At 40.0% G+C, this 20760-nt stretch overlaps 1 protein-coding gene across 1 annotated transcript in view; it reads right to left on the bottom strand.

Annotated features, from left to right (window-relative positions):
- Positions 1–5415: 5415 nt before the first annotated feature.
- The window catches only part of LOC117157818 (alkaline phosphatase), a 244471-nt gene continuing 229126 nt past the window's right edge, over positions 5416–20760 (bottom strand). The window contains exons 8-9 of the mRNA XM_076622126.1: positions 12977–13098; positions 5416–7489 (exon numbers count right to left, since the gene is read on the bottom strand). Of these exons, the coding sequence (XP_076478241.1) occupies positions 7097–7489; positions 12977–13098 (515 nt within the window). The 3' untranslated portion in view covers positions 5416–7096. The remainder of the gene's footprint in view (positions 7490–12976; positions 13099–20760) is intronic.

Raw genomic sequence — 20760 nt, 5'->3', positions numbered from 1 at the left:
ATTCATCACAGAGATGTTTAACCTCTTTCAAGGAGGATTCACCGCCTCCAAGATAGGAAGAGTTTTTTTAAACCTTCCCAGATAGTCTTAAAATACGTCTCATGCGGTTATCTGTTATCGTTATAACTCAATGGATCGACGAGTCACCAAAATTTCATTACCTTTCGCAAGCGACATCTGTTTAAGATCCCATATGGTTTAAGATACACACGATCATTTTACATCGATCACAAAAATTGTTTGCGCTATATTTACGGCGCGTTCTCCAACAAGAAGAAGAGGGATACGTTTATTACATGCTTTTATTAGCTTTCAAAACCATCCTCTTATCGAATCGATGAGCAGATCGTAAGAACATGGTGGCTGTAAAACAGATCGTAACAAAAGAACCCGGCGATACTTGCAAAGTATCTGTATCCTGATCGCGCGTTGTCTTTGAACGATCACAGAAGAAATGCAAGAATATTCGTTGTCTTTCCGAACTAGTGCACGCTGGTTCACTCTCGTGCTGAAAGGAACACTTTTATAGCGTGTGGCCGCTGCAAAGATCGCGCGACAAATTGCGTGGATCTGCGCGGAGTTGCCGAACGGTCCTTTCGTTTGAGCGTTTTTTATCGCTTTAAAGGTATTGGTTCCACATGGTTGCTTTTAGCGACAGCATAGGAAAAACGTAATACGTTTTCTTTTGATGAGATTTTTTAGAACTTCCTTCTATATCGCTGGAATAATCTCACCCCAATTGCAAACTAATATTCCGTTTTAATATTTTCTACGCCTAGCCTATCCAAATTCTGTATTTTCGACAGAAAAGTCCTTGGAGTAAATTTATCGATCAGTTTCCCCGTCGCATTCTTATTTTCCTCGAAAATAAAATTTCTCAAATACGTTTAGCGGCCAATTTTTCAGAAAGGCGTTCGTTCTCGATTCGATAAGTATCCAATAATTTATCGTTCAATCCTATAACGGAGTTGAAAATTAAAAATAAAAGAGAATCGCATGAAAAGAGCGTTTAAAAGGAACATCTTCAAGATGTCAATAGGAAAGCTGCTAAACGACGCGTGCAAACGAAACGTAGCAATGGAAAGAGTTACAGGAGATGAGTTATCAAAAGAAGTTCTCAGTTTTCAGAGTTTCAATCCAACAGTGAATGCCATACTTGTACTTAACCCTTCTCCTTTTTCATCCTACACTCGTGTCATTGCAAACGTAGAATCACCATAGGGATTTTTCTTCGCTCGAATGGTTTATACATCGATGCAGCATAAGGTATTTCCACGACGAAAGATAGTTGAAAACGTTATCTTCCACTCGGATAACGAACGATATAGAGGTTCGAAGGGTAAAAGGAGCTCTAGGCTGGCTGTTCGCCTGCAATTCCCTTGATACCTCGTGGTAACGGATGAGTTTCATCAGTGAATTCCGCCCCAGTCGACTATAGGGCTGTACCTATAGTGAATAAAGATCGAAAGACTTTTAAAAAGCTACTGAAACGAATGCTCGATGTTCTCGATTTTCGAATTATTTTGCACGAACAAATATTCTCCATCGTTCTCGATTGTTGACCCGTATCGGTGATCTACGTGTATATAACGCTGATAGTTTTCTAACTATTGTTTGTCGAAATTGGCTAACTGTTCGCTTGTTGTTAGAGTTTGGCTAGTCATGTTTAAAGAAGGATAACCTGCGAACACATGTATGTTTGGCGAATGTGCTAAATTTACGTCGTGTTTAGATGCTGAGCTGCGTACTTAGTGATATTTCGCCGTATACGTGAGTTTAAAAAGAAAGAATATTTGCTCTTCCCATTTCCTCTAACGTCAACCAACCTTCTAATTCCGAGATTTATTACAACGAATGTATTCAGTTTTCTAATTCCATTTTGGTTCATTTCGGGTTTTTAACCTGGATGTTGATTATTTAAAATCTTGCAATCTTAAAATCGACATGTGTAAGCTTTATATGCGATTATTATCGCTCTTCGATATTATATGTATTTGTTAGTGCTTGATTTTTCAAATTCTACGATACTGTCTTTTAATTCTAGTTTCTCATATCCATCTTTTAACAGTAACGTTGGTTTGCTCCTCTTTTGTCATGGAAATACATGGCTATGGCGATGTAGACTCTACAGAAAGAGGAAAAAGTATTCGATGATCTACGTTAAAGTTCAAAGCTCGAGCTTATTTCGTCCTGTAGAAAATCCTACATTATCTTCTTACTTTCCATTTTTGTATTTCTGGGTTACATACGTACCACACCGTTCTCGTACAACATTCTCTTTAAAGTACAGGAAATATAAACTCGTACAGAATTATTGAAACGTTATTTAGACTCACAATTTTTTAAATATTGAATTCAATAAAGTATAGAATATCGATAAGCGTTCGAACGTAGTGATATTTATAAATAATACCATATTGAAATAAACAACAATACAAATACCGTATGCTTTATGTTATACCGTATGTGACTATCGAGACTAATGCCACAGCTGAATCGATAGACCATATGCTTTTTATTCTTTCAGTTTTCACGTCTGCAGATACGCTGCTTATATACAATGCTGATATATGAACAGAAAAAGGATTAGCTTGGGCGTTAGGATGACACTAACAACGCTTATTATAAACGAAGAAACACGGAGAACGACAATTTTTAAGAGAATGTCAAAGCAAAAAAGCACTGGATGAAGGAGTTTGGCCCCTCTTCAAAAGTTCGGTAGCGAGCTGAAACAGTCGTTTTTCAAACTTTACAGTTACGCTCGACAAATCTCCTTTTTTTCCCCCTGCTTAAAGCTTCGTTGTTAACTTCGTGAAATCTTTCTCGAAACTTCACAACCAAGTTTGTTTTTCCTTGAATGCCTGTCTATTGTTTCATCATTGTCTGCTGGTGCAGCTGTGCATAAATCTTAGCGTTTGACGTTTGCATAAACTCTACCCTAGTTTTTCGACCAAAAACTTCGTTTTGCGATAACGACCTAAGGACAACAAAGAATCCTCTAAAAAGAAAATCTTTATTTCACCGAGTATTTTATAAAGTATAGCGATTTTATCATATAGTCCCGTATAATAACAGGCAACGAACATAATTTTGAAATTTGCGATGATATTAATAAGAATCTCCAGGCAATAATAACTCTCAATCGGGTTTAACGATAAACTCTAGTTAGATAACGATAATAATAACAAATGCATTCGCGAGTAATTCAGGTGGAGAAAGTTTGTAACAGCAATTTACGTCGTCTGGTTACCAGATGTCTTCGTATATGTATCTAATACATACACATCACAAAGAAACGTTCACTCGACTTTTTATCGCGACTGCAGTGTTACTAATTGAAAATTGATTAGTTTCGTCCATGTACGTTGCACTTGTGCCATGTAAGCATGCAAAAACATGATTCGTGGAATCTACGTACAAGGAACGACAAACGTTAACAAGGCAAATGAATAAAGATAGAAGCGCTAGCGATATGTCAGAAGTTCAGAGCGAACAATTTCTTGCACAATTAATCCTCCGTAATGAGGATTGCACTTTGACTTGAAAATTGAAATTGTACGAAATAATTTATTCGTACCAATAATTCGTTTGTAATTTGGATATAAAAATAAGAAAATGTAATCAATTTTAATTTGTTTTTCACATAAGCAAACAGAATCCAATTATAGAGGGTTAAAACAAAGTATTTGAAGCTGGGCAATTAAAATACAGAATAACAGAAATTGTATTTCCAAATATAATAAAAAATAAAGAAGAAGCGCTTATGAGCGTTTCGATTCGATCCAACAATCGTCCTCCTAACGACATATATATTTGGTTTTATAGCGTTATCTTAAAGTATCATTTGCGTTTAAAGTATTATTCGTGTATTTCATCATCGCACGAGAAATTCTTTTACGACGAATTAAACGAGACGAGCTTCGCCTCTACGAAATACCTTACCCTTCGCGATATCTTGAAAACGAATTTCCCTTGTTCTAACGTTCTTCCCTCGCAAGCAACAATTTACGCTTAGATAAACTTGTTTCATGCCAACGGTAACGATTCTGATACCAAGTCTAATGGAAAGCTGACAACAATGTTGAAAATATCCAAAGTCGAAATGAAGTTTCCGAGGAGTACGTGTATCGAAGAATTTGTAGCTGATCTCTGCAGTCGTTGAAAATAGAACGTTTCAATGAACACGTGCGACGAAAATATCGACTCCCGCGCTTTATACATTATGAAATTTTCAACAGAGTGATTCGCAACGTAGAAACACGATGATCTTATTTTTGAAAAATCTACGATTCGGCCTGCGCACAATCTCGGTGATTTTATTTCGCAATGGTACAGAGCTTATGGAAAAACATCATATTCAAATAAATCTCTCTGATATGCTGATTATAGATCGAACACCAGGTACTGATATAGATGCAAAAGTATAATAAAAGTAAAGAAAAATTGAGATCGTCGCGTGAGGACGTCTGATATATTTCAAATTTATGCAAAATCAAATTACTATGTATCTCTTTGATCGTTTAAAATATTAAAATCATTTCAGATATTTGAAATTAAAATTTACAGTTCGTAATAACGACGCATTGTCCTACCTAAATTCGAATGACGACTGTGTATTAAAGGACTTCATTTTGAAATCTCGATGGTTCAATGCCTCGAGAATCTTCTTTTCGACGTGGATAGTAATCCAGGATCAAAGTGAATCTGATTTTGCAAATGGTCGTTTGTGTCAGATTTGATCGATCGCGATTATTTTCCCCTCAATTCTTCTGGTTTTTTGCATTTCTATGGAGAACACGATCGATCTAATCACTGCTTTGATCGAAATTCGATCCAAAAAAAAAGAGACGAAGTTTGAATGTTTCCTGAAAATTCCAGATGACGAGAGATTGCTATTAAACTCGATATCACAGAGCGAATTATCATACATTTGAATTAAACGCGCTTTTCTTGAGAGTCCCAGCGACTGTCGCTCGTTTTCGAATCTCAAAATTTCCATTCAAATGCTAATGAGGGGGCCCGTTATAACAGTTCCGATATTATTTACATTTCATCTGTTTGCGGCATAACTTTACTGTTATAATGTATGTTTTCCCGAAAATTTATTTGGAAAGTCAATTTTTTCGATCAAAGACAGTTAAATCGATCTTTTGACTTTTACGTAACGTATAGCTGTAAAACAATTTCAACAAATTGAACAAACGAATTGGACACGTTTCTACGGATCAAGTACTTTCGAAACACGATATTAGTAGAATTATCTTGAAATGTTGTTGATGATATAATTCCATTCTATCAGACAAATTTACAATCTATTCCCACTCGTGCAAATTGTTCGACCAATTGAGATGGATTGTATTTTCAACTTCGATGGAACCAAACAATAAAAATAGTCAAAAAAGAAAAAAGAATGTATTTCCCCATGGAAATATCCATTTTATCGACCCTCCATTCTTTTCATTTTCATCGTTACAGAATTAAAATCGATGAACTAAAATTTTCATAGAACGAAACTATTCAATGAAACGATTGGCACGACCAACCGATCGATGTATTTCTTGCGATATCTGTAAGTTTATATATATATGAATAATATTCAATGTACCTCTAACCGGACAACCTCTTACCTTATAACACACCACACTTCAAAACCACTTTTTCAAACTGAGAAAAAACATGGTAACGCAACGTAACGTAACATCACTCTTGTAAGAATTACTTTCACGAATTTCGAGCAACTTTCTCGACACTTTCATTCGGCGATCGCGTCCGGATCTACACGCTTGACACCCCTTTAATCGAACCGAGTCGAGTCTATCGGGGAACTCTTCGCCGATCTCGGATGAAGTATCCTCGTCACGTAGTACTTGTAAACCCCATTTAGATTCTGTGAAAGCTTTGAAAGTCGGCGAAGTTCACCGAGCTGCCTTGGGATAGTCATTATCGTCGCAAATTGTCCTCTGAACTGCTTTGGATTCCCACCCTCTCACCGGGTAGCACTAAATTCTTTGCGAAATTAGGCAAGAACCGTCATTAACTGTTCGCCGAAGTGAGCAGAACCGCGACAGGGAGAGGAAGGGAGGTAGAGAGAAAGAGAGAGAAGGAGAGAGAGACAGAGACAGACAGACAGAGAGAGAGAGAGAGAGAGAGAGAGAGAGAGAGAAAGGGAGGGAGAGATAGGCGGAAAGCTTTCGCACGTCGTTCCATAGAGTCTGAAAACCTTTTGGACACACCTCCGCTCCACGACAAATTACCACTTCACGTTCCATCGTGTGTCCCCGTTTGCAAAACGCTCGACGTGAAACGTGTGACACGCCCGCTACTCGAACGGTTGGCCCATAATCTTCCAGTCGATCGTTCGACCGTTTTGGAACGTCTTCAGGATCGCGTAGTATGCGAGATCGTCTATTGACTCTTGACGCTGATTAACCGAAGGCCCCCTTCGATCCACATGGGTATACACGTTTTATGGATGGCTGTTTCTAGGAAGAAGCAGACTCCCGGGGCTGGGATTAATCCCGTTCCCCTCGAGGTGACGTAACAACCAGTACAAGATAAGAGACAGCCCCTCGTCGTACATTAGCCATCCGTTTAATCTATACCCTGGATTTTGTGAACAGCTTCCACCGGAGAATAGGCGTTACACTCGATCGAGGGCTCGACGTATCGAGAGCCAAGTTGATAAATTATTCGCTCGTAGCCGTGCGCACGGAAATTCGAATATACATAGTCCCTGGTACTCGTTTTCCGTATCCTCCTTCACAAGCCACTTATTCTCTCGTTTTATACGCGACTTCCGCGATCATTCCCACCAAGACGAAGGAAAGAATTAATAGACCTTCGGTTTACCCTCATCCGGTTGATTCGATCGAGTTACGATTCAAAACCCAAACCAGAAGAATCTTCTTCTGCTGTTCCCTCCGCTCGAATGGTCTTTCGATGTTCGAACTTTTTAATCCCGAAATACGAGACGAGCTCGAGAGATCATTAGGATCACCTGTTGTCTTCATCCTGACAGATTATCCGAAAGCTTCCTTGGGGTGGTTCAGGTCGAACGTAACTGAGAACTATTCACCGGAAGAGGCTCTAACGGGCATTAACTCGTTCCCTCGAGCAGGCATGGTGGAATGGCAAGGATAAGGGGCAGCAGAACACTGGTTAGCGAATGGAAGCCAGCCGGTTCGAGAGACGCGCCGGATTTCGTGGGTGGATTTCTGGCCTGGTCATTCATCACATCGCTGGATATCGCGGCGCTGTTCGGCTCCGCCGAGGGACAGCTTATCGGGGCGCTCATTGTGTCGTTGCTGGATATGGAATCTCGGGAGCAGCGGCTCGCGTGGTGACCCAGACAGGAGGCGTACGAGATCGCATGAGGTATATAGCTCTGGTCGACGCTACCGGAGAACAAGACATTCGCTAAAGGACCGATGGCGAACACTGGCACGTCCTCGCCGCCGTGTGTCGCCCAGGCACGTGGTACTCCAGCGGTCTGCAATCCAAAACCAACGTTCCAGCGTTAATTGCATGGATCAGCTTCTGCGTTAATTACGTATATATTTATATATGCGCTTTGCAGTAAGAATTTTTAACACAAAATTTGGGTATTTGTAAATTTAAGAAAATGCAATGATTTATTTGCCTCGACTAATAGTCGTGAAATTTTACAACTTACGGAGCTGCCCTTTTTCATTTTAATGGCCATTTGCCAAGCGAAATAATTTATGTCGATAGCAAATTTATTTATACATCGTAATATTTCTTATTTATTGACTTGAATATCAGGCGCTTCAGTATAAAATCGCATAGTCTGAAAATTTCGCATGCAATTGAGGTACCACATACGACGTGAGCGTCGATTCCTTATTGCTGAGATAAACCCGTTCGTAATCCGCGTCGAAAGGATAATCGCGGAACAGCGGCGATAAATCACGCCATAAATTTCGAGCCGGTACCGCGATTTCCCGGCGTGAACGAAATTCCAGCCGGCGGCCTCGTTACCGAAACCAAGCCTACAATTTCAAGCTTGTAATTATGATGCACGAGCAACTGATATTCTCCGCAACACCGATAGAAACCGACATTACGACGTTTCCGAAGCTTCAAGCTATGCTTCTTCGATCCGTCCCGCCCTCTGGTTCCTCCTTGTTTACAACCCCCAAGAGAAACGAAAGAAATGTAGGTAAAAAGAAGGCAAAGGGAAAAGAAGAAAAAAATGTGCTTCACGAGGGTACTTTCGCGAGTACGGTCGAAATGGTCGACGAACCCCTTTAACACGTTCAATCCCCGCGATCGAATGAAAGGGTGCATCCTAGAACGTGGTGCGCGACGGGTGGAAATCTTCGCCTGTGTAGAAAACGAGCAACGCCGCTAGCTGGTACTTCTATCGAGCATACGGCGTATAAAACTTTCATCGAGCTGGAAAGGCCCGGCAGCATTACGTCTCGTCGGGAATTGAAATCGGCACGCGCGAAACTTTCGTAGAAAGTAAAGATACGTCGACACAGTTTTCTTCCGATCGTCCATCGAAGGATCCGCGGGCGATCACGAAACGCTACTTAGTTCGCCTTTTATGGAGTTGGAACTTTGCTGTCGAGTAGATATACAGCGTGGATGTGAGTAAGGGGTAAGAAGGGTGATTTGACCGTAGGGGAACGCGTGGGACGGATTAATGGTCCGTGTTCTTTCTCGTGTAAGCTGCGGAGAATCTTGCGGTAAAGATGGATCGTATAAAGGGAGATCTTGCCCGCTCGTAAAGATCATCTAGACACGATGATACGGAGCTTTGTCTTGGAAAAAGTTAGAACAAGTATCTACACCGTGTAACGATGCTTTTATATGTTTTAAGAAATTAAAGAACCAGTTTAGAAATTCTTCGTTCTCCTTGGTAATTTCTTAGCCGTGTTGTTTCCATGACACTCGTGTAAGTTACAGTTTTACTTCGTTATTTCATTGATTTATCAGATACTAATCATAGAATTATAGGTAATTTTTCTTTGACTCAGGTTGAAACTTCTCCATTTATTCCAATAATATCTCGAATTCTACAGAGGTGTTCAAGACGAATGCATCGAGACCGCTGGAATCGTTTTAAGTCCATTTCTTCCTATAGTTCTTTGCACGGAACACTTGCGTAATTTATGACAGGTTACCCGTGTGGACGACGTTGCTCTCGTAGAACGTTCTTGTCTAAGAATTCTCTAAGATTTTCCCAAAGCTTCTGGCGTTCCGGAAAGGATCGAACCGAAGGAACTCGAACACCTCGACCTATTTTGCTCCCGTTGCTCACGAAATTTCTCGTGTAACAGCTTTGCTTTATTATCCGTGTCATTGGTTTCTACTGACCGCCGCGTCTAGCGATGAGTCAAGGATTACAAGACGGAAACGTGCAATTTACCGACAGCATTATCGTTGAGTTATGATGTATTACAGTAAACATTATTTAGACAGCGTAACGCGATACGTACAGGAGAAAAGTAACAGAAAAGAGAAAATCGATCAAAAGTCAATTTTTCATACCTGTAGTGCCAATTCTAGAATCGAATCGGATAATTATCATTGATTAATTGATTAATAAGTTATCTAATTTGTTGGATTATTTATTCAGAATCGATCGTTTATAATGAAGAACCGTATAAACAAAGTAAATTCATCGGCTTTAGAGTTTCATGAACCGAATTTGCCAATAAATTCAGGCACCGGTCAAATACAGTATTTAATTAAAAGTACGACACCAATAGGATAGCTCGTATGCGCAACACTAGGCAAAATATATTTGCCAACTGTACATGTAGCGTTATTTAAAAATCCACTTCATCGGTGTATCTTTCGTTCTTTTTGACAAATATTGTATTTTCCAACATCGTTACAAGCGTAAAATACCAGTCGCTGATTGCCAAAGTATTGTTTAAATTGATAACATGAGAGTGAGAAAATCAAATCGTCCGCCGAAAAATTAAGCTCCTGTACGTTAAAAAAATAAATCTTCTGGGTTTTACGATAGTGGAATAAATAACAAATGAATACGTCAGCTCGCCCCATGATCCGGGAAACTCTTCGCTGAATTATACAGAGCCACCAGCTACCAGTGCACTGCGACGCTATAGGTTAGAGAAGAGAAGGTTAAAAAGCCGTCGTAAAGCGTCGAATCGAAGTAAACGGGATGGCGATCCCTTGGGAGAGCTAGCTCTCTTACGATCGTTCCGCAATAGTGGCCGAAATCTACGCGGCGCGGCGGAGTACGATATCTCATGGAATTATTGTCCGCCCGGGAGGCAAGCTTAAATATCGCACAGCTATGCAGTTGCCATCCATCATCGGACCATTCGAGTCGAACGATTCTCCAAGCACTCCATCGTCTAAAACCGTCGATCTTCGTCGATGAACGGAAATGATATTCCACGCGAAGTAAACAGAGTTATCGTGACACGGAACAGCCGCTCGACCAAATTAGCCAATCGGACCCGATCAGTTAAACGTATTATCTTCTTTAAGAGAATAAAAAATACTCGTTTGATTATTCCGTTTCGTCTTGCCGAAACGAACGGGCCGGAATAAAATTGGATTTCTTATCTCAGTTGAAAAGATCGTAAAGGAAATACTCGAGTGGCAGATGATTGGATCTTAACCAGCGATTTCGTTCATCGATCCCGCGGTAACGCTACTTTTGCAACGATTTTTACTGTTAGCTGTATCTATGCGTGTAGAAATGGGGGCGTAAATAGAAATGCTCGTGGTGGATTTTTAGTGGAAGGTGAATGTGAATGGGACGTAAGAGATTCGAACGAGAAAAGAGATGTAAAGGAAGGAACAGATTTTCTGAATTGATGACCTACATCTCTCGGGATTTTTTGATTAAACGACAAAGGAGTGAAATTTTCCATTTGTCTCTGCCAGGATGGCTGCGTACATATTTGAACAAAATATGTAACTTCCGTTATTTAATTTAAAATGTAAATACGAGGAAATAATCGTATAAAATGTTGATAGAATCAGTGCAGGAAGAAAAACAAAATTCGATGCAGCTTCAAAGTAAAATAAGAGTAAAGCAAATAAACAACAAATATGTAAAATAACAGTAAAATATGCATTTTTGGATTCAAAACAACACAGCATTTCTGAATATTTTAAAATTTTCATCGGATCGATAATTCATCCAAAACATTGCGTATTTTAATATATATATAATAATAATAATGTATAATAATCATAATAATGTATAATAATCAAGTTAGCAAGAGTTATTTAACGAGTCAATTTTCCAATCATTTTCAACTTCTATACGCAACGTACATGCCCGTCATAGAAGCCTCAAGGACGAGACTCGTAAAAATTGATTTTCCATCCCGAGACACGGGAAGAAAGTTTATAGTACGTGCTACAAATTCCGATTGCGGATCGGTTGCGATGGCAACGATTATTGCTTATCGCGTTCATGATATGATACGCGGAAAGACGATATTCCTCTGATAATAACCTGCGATATATCTAAATGAACGGTTTAATTTCGACCAATTAATTATAAAATATCTCAAACGATATCAACGAAGCTTTTGCTTATGCAACTGCGAAAGACAAGCAAACTGGAAACAAAATGAGTAATAATAAAATAACATGTTCGTCGTCAACGTGTATTTTTAATAAAATTCACGTATATTTAAAGTGGTTCAGAAAAAAAAGAACAAATATATTACGGAGGGAACGGTCACTTTAATGAACGTAAAACTCTTATAGTTCTATTCATTTTCTCTCCGCCTCTCCTTGCCATGTACTCGCCACTCGTTCCAATTTTTCTTCCTCTTCTTTTGCATAAGTCTTATGAAAACGCGCTTTATTTTTGTGAAACTGGGTTACCATTTATTTTATTAAGACTGAATCGTATTTCTTTTCCTTTTTTTTTTTTTTTTTTTTTTTTGCCACAACCAGAAACAGGCAAAGGGAAACTCGAGAACGTTTTCGTTTGAAGAACAGAATGTTTCCACGCTAATTAACGTATAATTGCACGACTCTACGTGACATTTCTTTTCGTGTTCGATCAATCGACGCTGGAAACACCCAGCCGCTGTTACGAGTAGTAAATTCGAACACGAAACTTTCAGCTGGCCGATGTGGAAATGTTAACGAACGTTACGAGGGAATGGAACGATGCTGTGGCCTGTTCGCGCGATTTTAATATTTCCAATTTTCTCCGTTTTGTAACGATCATTCTAGTTAGTCCGTGTGACATATCCGAAGAATTAAACCAACAGCCGATGCTGGAGAGCGCCGGGTATGCGTTTAATATCGCGAAACTGGGATGCTTTCACGAATACGTCCAACGAAATAGAATTGCTTTTTTAAATAGAATTTATTATCTGGGATTGAAGCCGTCTACTGGTTGATTTACAACACGAACGTTACGCGTGATAAAGCTTTCAATACCGTATTTCACCGTGGAGTACTATACCGTACCGTACTTTCCTATGAATATCGTACTACAACGCGATAAACAAAAACCTTCTTTTCAGACTGTCTCAAACTTCGTCCTTTTACTCTATCTTTAATTAAGATCTGCTACAAAAGTAAGTTCCGTAAGTTCCTTTGCACTCGCGAGAAGTTTCTCGCTTTAAATCACTCTTCGATAACAAAAGACTCGAATTTACAATACGTACCGACTATACACATTTCAAGAATATTTAAGTAAAAGAGATCACCGACTCGTGGTTAGATTAAAAGTTATCAGGTCGGAAAACCAACCGATCGTCGGTGACCATTCAGTCTCGAAAACGGAAATGTGAATAAGAGGATGAAAGTGGGAACGAGGACGAAGGAGGACGGAATATATGAAGTTCGAAAGAGTTCCATCGAATATTTCGCGAATGAACCCCTCGACAAAGCGTGATGGATTTTTAAACGTGCCCTCGATATTTCAGCGCGATCATTTTCCGATCCAATAAACAGACGCGATATCTTTGCGAGAATATGAGCCGGCCGTTTTTACCTGAATGGAATCCTTGCCAGCTTCTCGTAAAATATTCCTCGGCTGCGTGTACCCAGGTCCGTTGCTGTACAATAACGTTGTATACGGTTGTCCATCAAGATCCGACACCTTGCTGTCAGAACCTGAAGCAAAAAAGGACATGCGATCGACTCATCAATCAAAGCTACGTATAGAAACCGAGCGTTGTACATCGAGCACCGACCGATTAAAAGAAGTACCCGGCTGGGTATCATTAAGTCGTTATTTCACGGAAAATCAACGTTCCTAGTTAAGGATTAGCGAGAACAATGAGATATCCTGGCTTTTTATTCGCGCCAGAGAACTCGATCACTTTTAACGACGTTGTTTGCCCGAGTGATGGATAGTTGCAATTTAGTTTCACGAATGATGAATGCTGAAAGCAAACCTAGCCGAAATCCATCAGGCATATAGAAAATGCGAACTTACTCGTCAAGGTAAATGAGTATCAAGTTCGATAACTTTCTATTGTTAAAGTATAGAATTTCATTTCGTTTCACTTTGATCAATATTTCTACTCATCTTCTTAGCTCTTTCAAACTCGATAACAATTTTAATCCAGGATCGTGAGCACGGCACTCTGCAAAACAAGTAGAAGTACACGATAAAACATCCCAAACATTTTCAGTCGCAAATTCACAAAGCGAGATTCTGCAAATACTTTGGACTCGAGCTCTTTCTCCAGGGCCTGTCTGTTAGTTAACTTAATTTAATGTAGTTGGTAATTATTAATATTCGCTGTAAATTTATTCATAACCGTGTTAGTTGTAATACGACAATAGACAAGAAATGAGTGGAAGAACAGGATGTTTCTTGATTTTACAAAATCGTGGAACAAAAGGAGACAGTATATGGTTCTGCACAAAGCCGACACAGAGGCGGAGGAGGGAAGAGATCGAAGAACACCGATAGAACGCTACATGGAGTTTAGTCGAAGCTATGTTAAAACATTCCGAACGTTCCCGGCGTCGAATCCTCTTGAACAACAGCCGATCTCCGCATCAAACACTTTAATCATCCGCCGTGAACCGCGGCGAACGATGAAAAGAATTCCATCGGGAATTCTGCAGGCGCGATCACGTCAGGAATTAAAGGCTGTTTAAACTGCTATCTTCCCGCAAAACACATTAATTGTTGGAAAGAACCGAGACCGACTTTTCATGAATAAGTGGTTCAGTTTCGAACAAACGGGACAAAAAGAAGAAAATACGAAAGGCAAGGAGTTAGAGAGGAAGAAGACGTAGCGAGCAGGAGAACCGGAAGAATAGACTTCAGGTCCATAGCCGCTGGTGAATATGTTTTATTCAAAAGTGTTCTTCATCTCCCTCTTTCTGCTACTTGAGCAGGAATCTTGGAAAAAATAATAGATGGTACCATTGCCGTTTCACGCTATCCGTCGTTTAACAATGTATAATTTCGCCGTTTATTCGCCGTGTAAATATAGCAGCACTCGCATTAAACGCATTAACCGCTTTCCTTTAAAGATCGTGCGAACAACGCCCACCTCCGCGTTCAACTGTCCGCGCACAAAGCATTATACATGTGGCATTATAAACACAGGTTTAGCCGGCTAATGGTACTCGGTAAAGAGAACAAATTCCAAGGGTATTTATACAAATTTTATCACCGATTCTCGCAATCGTTTGTTACTTGTTCCCAGAGTACTCTCGAAATTACCGTGATATCTTTCTGGAGAGCCGGCTTTTTTCACTTTGTGTTTAATAGGAATCTTTTATGCAAAGAAAATATTACTCGGGTATACGTTTCGCTATTCTAACATTTTGGAGTAAAGGTTGTATTGTTTCTCGTAATTCTTCAGAATTCACTTTAGTTTTGTTTCGTGGCTCGATCTTTTACAAACGATATTCGTCGCTTTTTTTGCGTCTCAAATAGATATTTTCAATTCTTCATACGCGTACCGTCATATTCTAATCGGTCATTATAAAACGTTACGTTTTAAACGTAACATTAACGTTAAACGTTACATTAAAACGTTCATACCGCTTTTGTTCTACATAACTCCGGAAGAAAAATAACCCAATTTTGAGCGTAGAATTGTTTATTCGATATGATGGAAAGGATGATTGGTGGAAAAGCAGATCAGAATTATGGTAGATAACACACATTACGCACGCGTTCGTTTCATACGCGGTAATCTTTATTAATCGATCCTTTAAATAATACCGTTCGAGGCTAATTGTTCGAAAGGAATGCGGTCACGGGATAAAGCGTAAAAAGCTTCGAAACAGTCTGTTCCAGACTCCTTCTTTATCCTTCCCGGCTAAATGGGCCGTGGTTAGTTTTAGCTGCTTGTTATTTAATTATGCGCAATTAGTCCGTTTACTCGTGCCATTCAGTCGAAATAAAATTGAGTTTAAAACGCTTCAGGTGTTTCTCTTTGAACTCCACGTTCCTTTCTCTCTACCGCGTGTAATGGCTCGTTCGTTGAGTATTGAAAAAGCATTACTTCGCGCTCCATCGTTGTAAATGCAACCTACTACAAAAGGTATTGATGTGTTAATGCCGCGTCGTTATATGTACATATCTGTATCACATCTATATCTCTCGCACATAGAAAAATGCATCGCAATTACAAAGTATACGTGACACCGATGAAACGATGACAACCATCAAACTTTCTCGTCCTCTATTTACATTTAAATATTTTGATAAACAACGACGCTTTCTACGGTAATGAAATATTGAAAATCAATCACGTCTAGCGATATAATACAATTTTTAACAAATTATTTTTCAATTTATCGTACATTTTAATACAACCTGGCGCTTTATGCTATGAAACGCTGAAGGCTAAAATTGTATAAATATTTAAACGATACAAATTATTCAGGAAACAAACTACAAAGAAACGTTGCTGCTTTTTATTACATAATAATTATTTTTAATTAACGAATAATTAAATAATATTTCGTTTAATAAATACGTCCACAATGTGTCGTTAAAATCATAAACGAAACATTTTGTTTATAAAGAAAATCGAATCATCGAAAAGAATGGCTTCCGTGTTTCTCGTTTTGAAGCCACGTCTAAATAGAGGAGAAACGTTCGCAGCTCATAATCTGCAGCTCGAATCGCAGTCGAGCAAATTAAACGGTAGAATCGTTTTCAGAGTTAAGAGCCTCTACGCCGTTCTCGATGCCACGTCAACTCGAGGGTACACGGAAGTATCTTCCACAACGTCGACGTCTTGTAAATTGAAGAGCCTATCCTGGATGATTGGACTCGTCTCTTCCGATTTAGGTATTCTTTCATGAATGAAAATACAATTTCATCGTGAATGCCGTCAAGAATGAACAGTGCAGCTTTATTCTCCTTATATGGAATTAATTAAAACGATTGCCATTTCGCGGTAATGAATTCTCGACGTAGCTACTTTAATCGTGGTTAATCGCGGCGCTTGCGTTTCGCGAAGATGATCGATAATTTCGTTTGATATTAGATAACTTTATATATCGATAAAAAATCCCGTATAAATTGCGAAATTTAGCATTAGAGTTAGCATTATCGGAGAGTTTAGTAGAAACCAAAGTACCTTTCAACTTTAACATATTCCGCTTAAACTTATCGTTTCTGGAGAACGATACGATTAATTTTTACCTCATGCACTTAGAAACTGCTTAACTCTTAACGTTAGCGATTTAAAGTTTAACGAGATACTTCTAGAATTTCTATATTTCCAATATTTCCAACTCGAGTATTAAACTCGGAGAAAAAATTGGCGAATAATTTAGAAAGTAGTTCGAACGTTTAAAGACACTTTCATTCTAAAATTTCATCTCTTTTTCGAACGCATCAATTTAAAACGTTCTATCCTTACAGAGAGTTCTACCGTTCGATAGCTGTCAAATCACATAAGAGTGCGCGGTATCAGCGGTGAGAAATTAATAGGTAAAGAGCTTTAGAAGTTGTCGATAGAACGTATAGCCTTGGCAAGCATGCTTTTTCCGCATTAAAGAAACGTCCGGTATTATTTTCGTTACACGGTAGAACAACGCTGAATAGCGTGGTTTGTGCCAGCCCGTAGTCGACACCACTGTAATGCTTTATGTAATGTAGTTGAGCCGATTATGCGGCAGCATTCTGTCATTTATTATAAATGTTAATTACCACGTTGAAACATTGTACACATCACGGAATGAAACAGTGGGAAAGAGAGAGAGAGACTGGGAGAGCAATCCGGAAAGCTACAGTCACACGCGTGGTGCACATATACACGCATAACGATACGACAGATCGATAATAGAAGCGCAGCTGCTGCTGCCCCAACAAAAGAACTCGTTTCACGTCTACCATTTCGAAAGAATTACGCGACTTTACAAAAGAATCGGAAATGAGAATTCGAAGAATCGTCGCTACTCGAGCCTGCAATTATTTATCATATGAACGGGCCAGGCAATCGTCGCGATATGGGAAATCGATGAAACGTTCGAAAAGTAAATTCAATCACGACGAATTATACTTGGAATCCTATTTACATCTTAATCTTTATTCTTTTCTGTCAAGATATTTCTAGAAATAACTTTTCTTTCCAAAGTACGAGATTTTCATCGAACACGTGCTCTAATTTCAATTTTCGATACGTGTATTCTGGAGAATTCGGGTCAAGGCGTCGGCAAACTTCTTTCTTTCAAGAAACGAGATCGGACGATTAGAAGATCCGAGGTAAACAGCGAGTGGAGAAGAAGATGCCTACGAATCGATGGATCGTGAATTTACAGCGACACTCGTCAATTCAATGGCATCGAAAAGAACAGAAAAGCAAAGAGTCATAAAGCTGCTTTCAAGCTGAAGTAGGAGCGAGTACGCGGTTTTTACGACTTTCTCTCGTCTTCGCAAATGACAACTTCAAATAAATTGCACTCTTTAGAAATTCTCTTTCGCGGACTTTCCCGTGAATACCGGGGACATCGAGCCGGAAGCCTGTGCAAAGAACCCGTGTGTCAAAGCAAATACGCTAGAAACGTAGTTTAATACCGCATCGCGTACAAGTTCACAATTAATTAGATTAATAGCGAATAACAAGACGTCGCGGTCACTGATTTCATTAACCTACATTTAAAATTGCTCCTACTCCAGCTTTGATCATCGGTCATAAAAGCGTTCAAAGGTTAACGAACCTCGACTGTTAGTATTCGTGATAATATCCATGATGCGGTATGTCGATTTGATCAATCATCTCATTGAATAACGCACTTTAACAAAATTAAGGTACATTAAAATAAGTTATCGAAAGTAAGATTATCGAATATATTTCTGGGAAATCTGGAGTAGTTTTTTTTCTCCATAAATTATGAGATAACCTTATGAAGGTAAAATACAAGTATTCAACACAGTCGTTCATTTCACATGGGCGAAATTCGTTCTATGAAATCAATCTCAAAAGTTGATGGGAATAACGATTATCAGTCAACGAAAATAAAATACTTGCCAGTGGTATCAATCACTCGCGAATGAGTTTGAAATCATGAAAACTCGAAACACGGTTACAAACTCGTGAGATCTACCTTATACGCTGCACTATACTTCGTATCCATAGATTGCGAACACCGGAATAATATCCCATCTTGAACTGCAGATACAGGATCCGAGTCTAGAAAGTAGGGATCTCGAACCTTAGGCAGCCAAGTTCATCCTGCTTTTTATATTCCGAGTTTGGAGACCGAGGTTTAGAACTTCAGGTTCTACGATACGATTTGCATTGGGTTCTACAGAGCTGCGATGGCGAAATTCATTGGTTCACGCCTCAGTAATAATTTAGGGCGTGCTCCACGATCACGTAGTTGTGGATTTTGGAGATCGCTTGGCGAAGTAATAATACGAGATGAGATCCGTGACTCCGTGGTTGTGGATTTAAACGTGGTTCTAGGTTTATAGGGACGTTAAACGTCATAGAGGTAATTCGGTGTTGGTCCCACAATACGGTAATCGTAGATCTCGAGATCCATCGAGCGAGTAATAAGGATGAGTTCCGCGGTTTGCATAAACATTTGCTCTGTTCTTAATCGCTCGTCACCTGTTTGAATCCTTAGGCCTTCTGTCCAAGATGCGTCGCGTCAGAGATATATCGCTCGCTGTATCTCGCTTCTATGTTGCGACCAATGTAAAACAGTGGGCGTCTGTCCACGAATTGTTATCACGCTATCGTCTCGATCTCCATTTGTCATGACGCCTATCGTACACTGGCGCGACATGTTCGTACATGTAACGTAATGTCGCAAACTTTGGGCTTTGTTTTTTGTATACTTCTGTACAACGATCAATGTAAAGCCATTTCTGTAAATATCATTTACATATATTTTACGTAACGTTTCTGTCTACGTTATTTAAGAGATTCATCGATGAATGCCGATCTGTTGTCGTTAATTGATCGATCGCTACAATAAACATCAGTTACAATGCAAGTTGCGATGAGCTCCTGGTTGTGACCGCATCTCATGATCCGACAGAATGTGGTACCACGGAAGTTCACTAGCGAACAGAAGTTTCTAGAATACCGCGAACTAAGCACTCTGCTTACTAGAAGTAACCATCCTTCGCTCTCAGATCGATATAAATCAGTCGGTGTTCTATCACGGGCCGCTCAAAGACGTTCGCCCTCGTCCTGGTTGCATGCTTGTTCAGCTTGGACCCATTATCCAGCGACTATATAAGATCACGAAAGCGCATCGCCGCGCCGCGCCGCACCACGAAAGTTATGCGATGCCAGAGGCTCACGAAAGTGGATATCTATTCCCGGGGTCGCCACCCCCTTCGCCGCCTCCTTAGAAGTTAAATTAGAGAACGAGGCTGAACGAGAGAGAAGGGTGCCTGCTTTTATGCCGGGACACGGATTACTCGATATCATCTGCCGTGTTCCACTTTTCTTCCCTATTTTCGTGCCAGTTGACGAGCTGTAAGCGATCGAGTAATTGAATCGTTGGGGATTCCTTCCATGCCTTTATCCCTCTTTTGCGAACAGGAGCTGGTCCCTTCAAATATGTTACACACTTTCCTTGGTCTATCTTTATTTCTAGGATATCATCGTTTTGCGTTTCTCATATTATATTTTAAGACGCCCTATATTTCAAGCTGATGAACGCGGTTCTATTAAAGCGTTAAAACCTCAGAGAACCAATAGTCGAATTAACTCGGCCATTATCAGACAGATCTGATAGTAAATCTCGGCATTTCCTCCATTTACACACGCGATAGCAAATCAATTTCCAGGGCAAACACGTGGCAACGGGTTGAATCGTGGCCTTTTGGAACCACTGCGTCAACGAGAGAGGACACTCGTCCATTCGTTCCGATTCCAAGCGCGGAATCAAAGCCCGCCGAAACGACGACGCCGAGGCCGAGTTATCCGAGAAGCCCGAGCTCCAGAATTCGATTCGGACGAAACGGCTGGAAGTTGGGCCAAACGCAGCCGGACGTCAAACAACCGAATCCCTGCCATTCGTTCCCGTGAGACGGCTCGTCGACCGTAGACAGGAATCAATGACAGCGTGGCGCTCGCTTGAAAGTTTAATCGGGCTATCGTAGAACGGGTGGTGTCGCCCGATATTGTCACCTACGGGCGGACACAAAGGAAGACCGATGTTTCCCGCTGTCATAAAGCTGCCACGTCGCGGTACTGGCATGTTTATTACCGCGACGGATAACAACCGTGCGAACGGCAGCCATTTACCAAGTTTCCGAATCATGGTGAAACACGATGGCATAGTGTGAATCCCGCGTTGCGGATTACACGTTTTCAAAAGGAACGT

Source organism: Bombus vancouverensis, chromosome 10 (assembly GCF_051014615.1).
Source record: "Bombus vancouverensis nearcticus chromosome 10, iyBomVanc1_principal, whole genome shotgun sequence".
NCBI lineage: Eukaryota > Metazoa > Arthropoda > Insecta > Hymenoptera > Apidae > Bombus > Bombus vancouverensis.
This window is presented reverse-complemented; position numbering and strand designations above follow the sequence as displayed.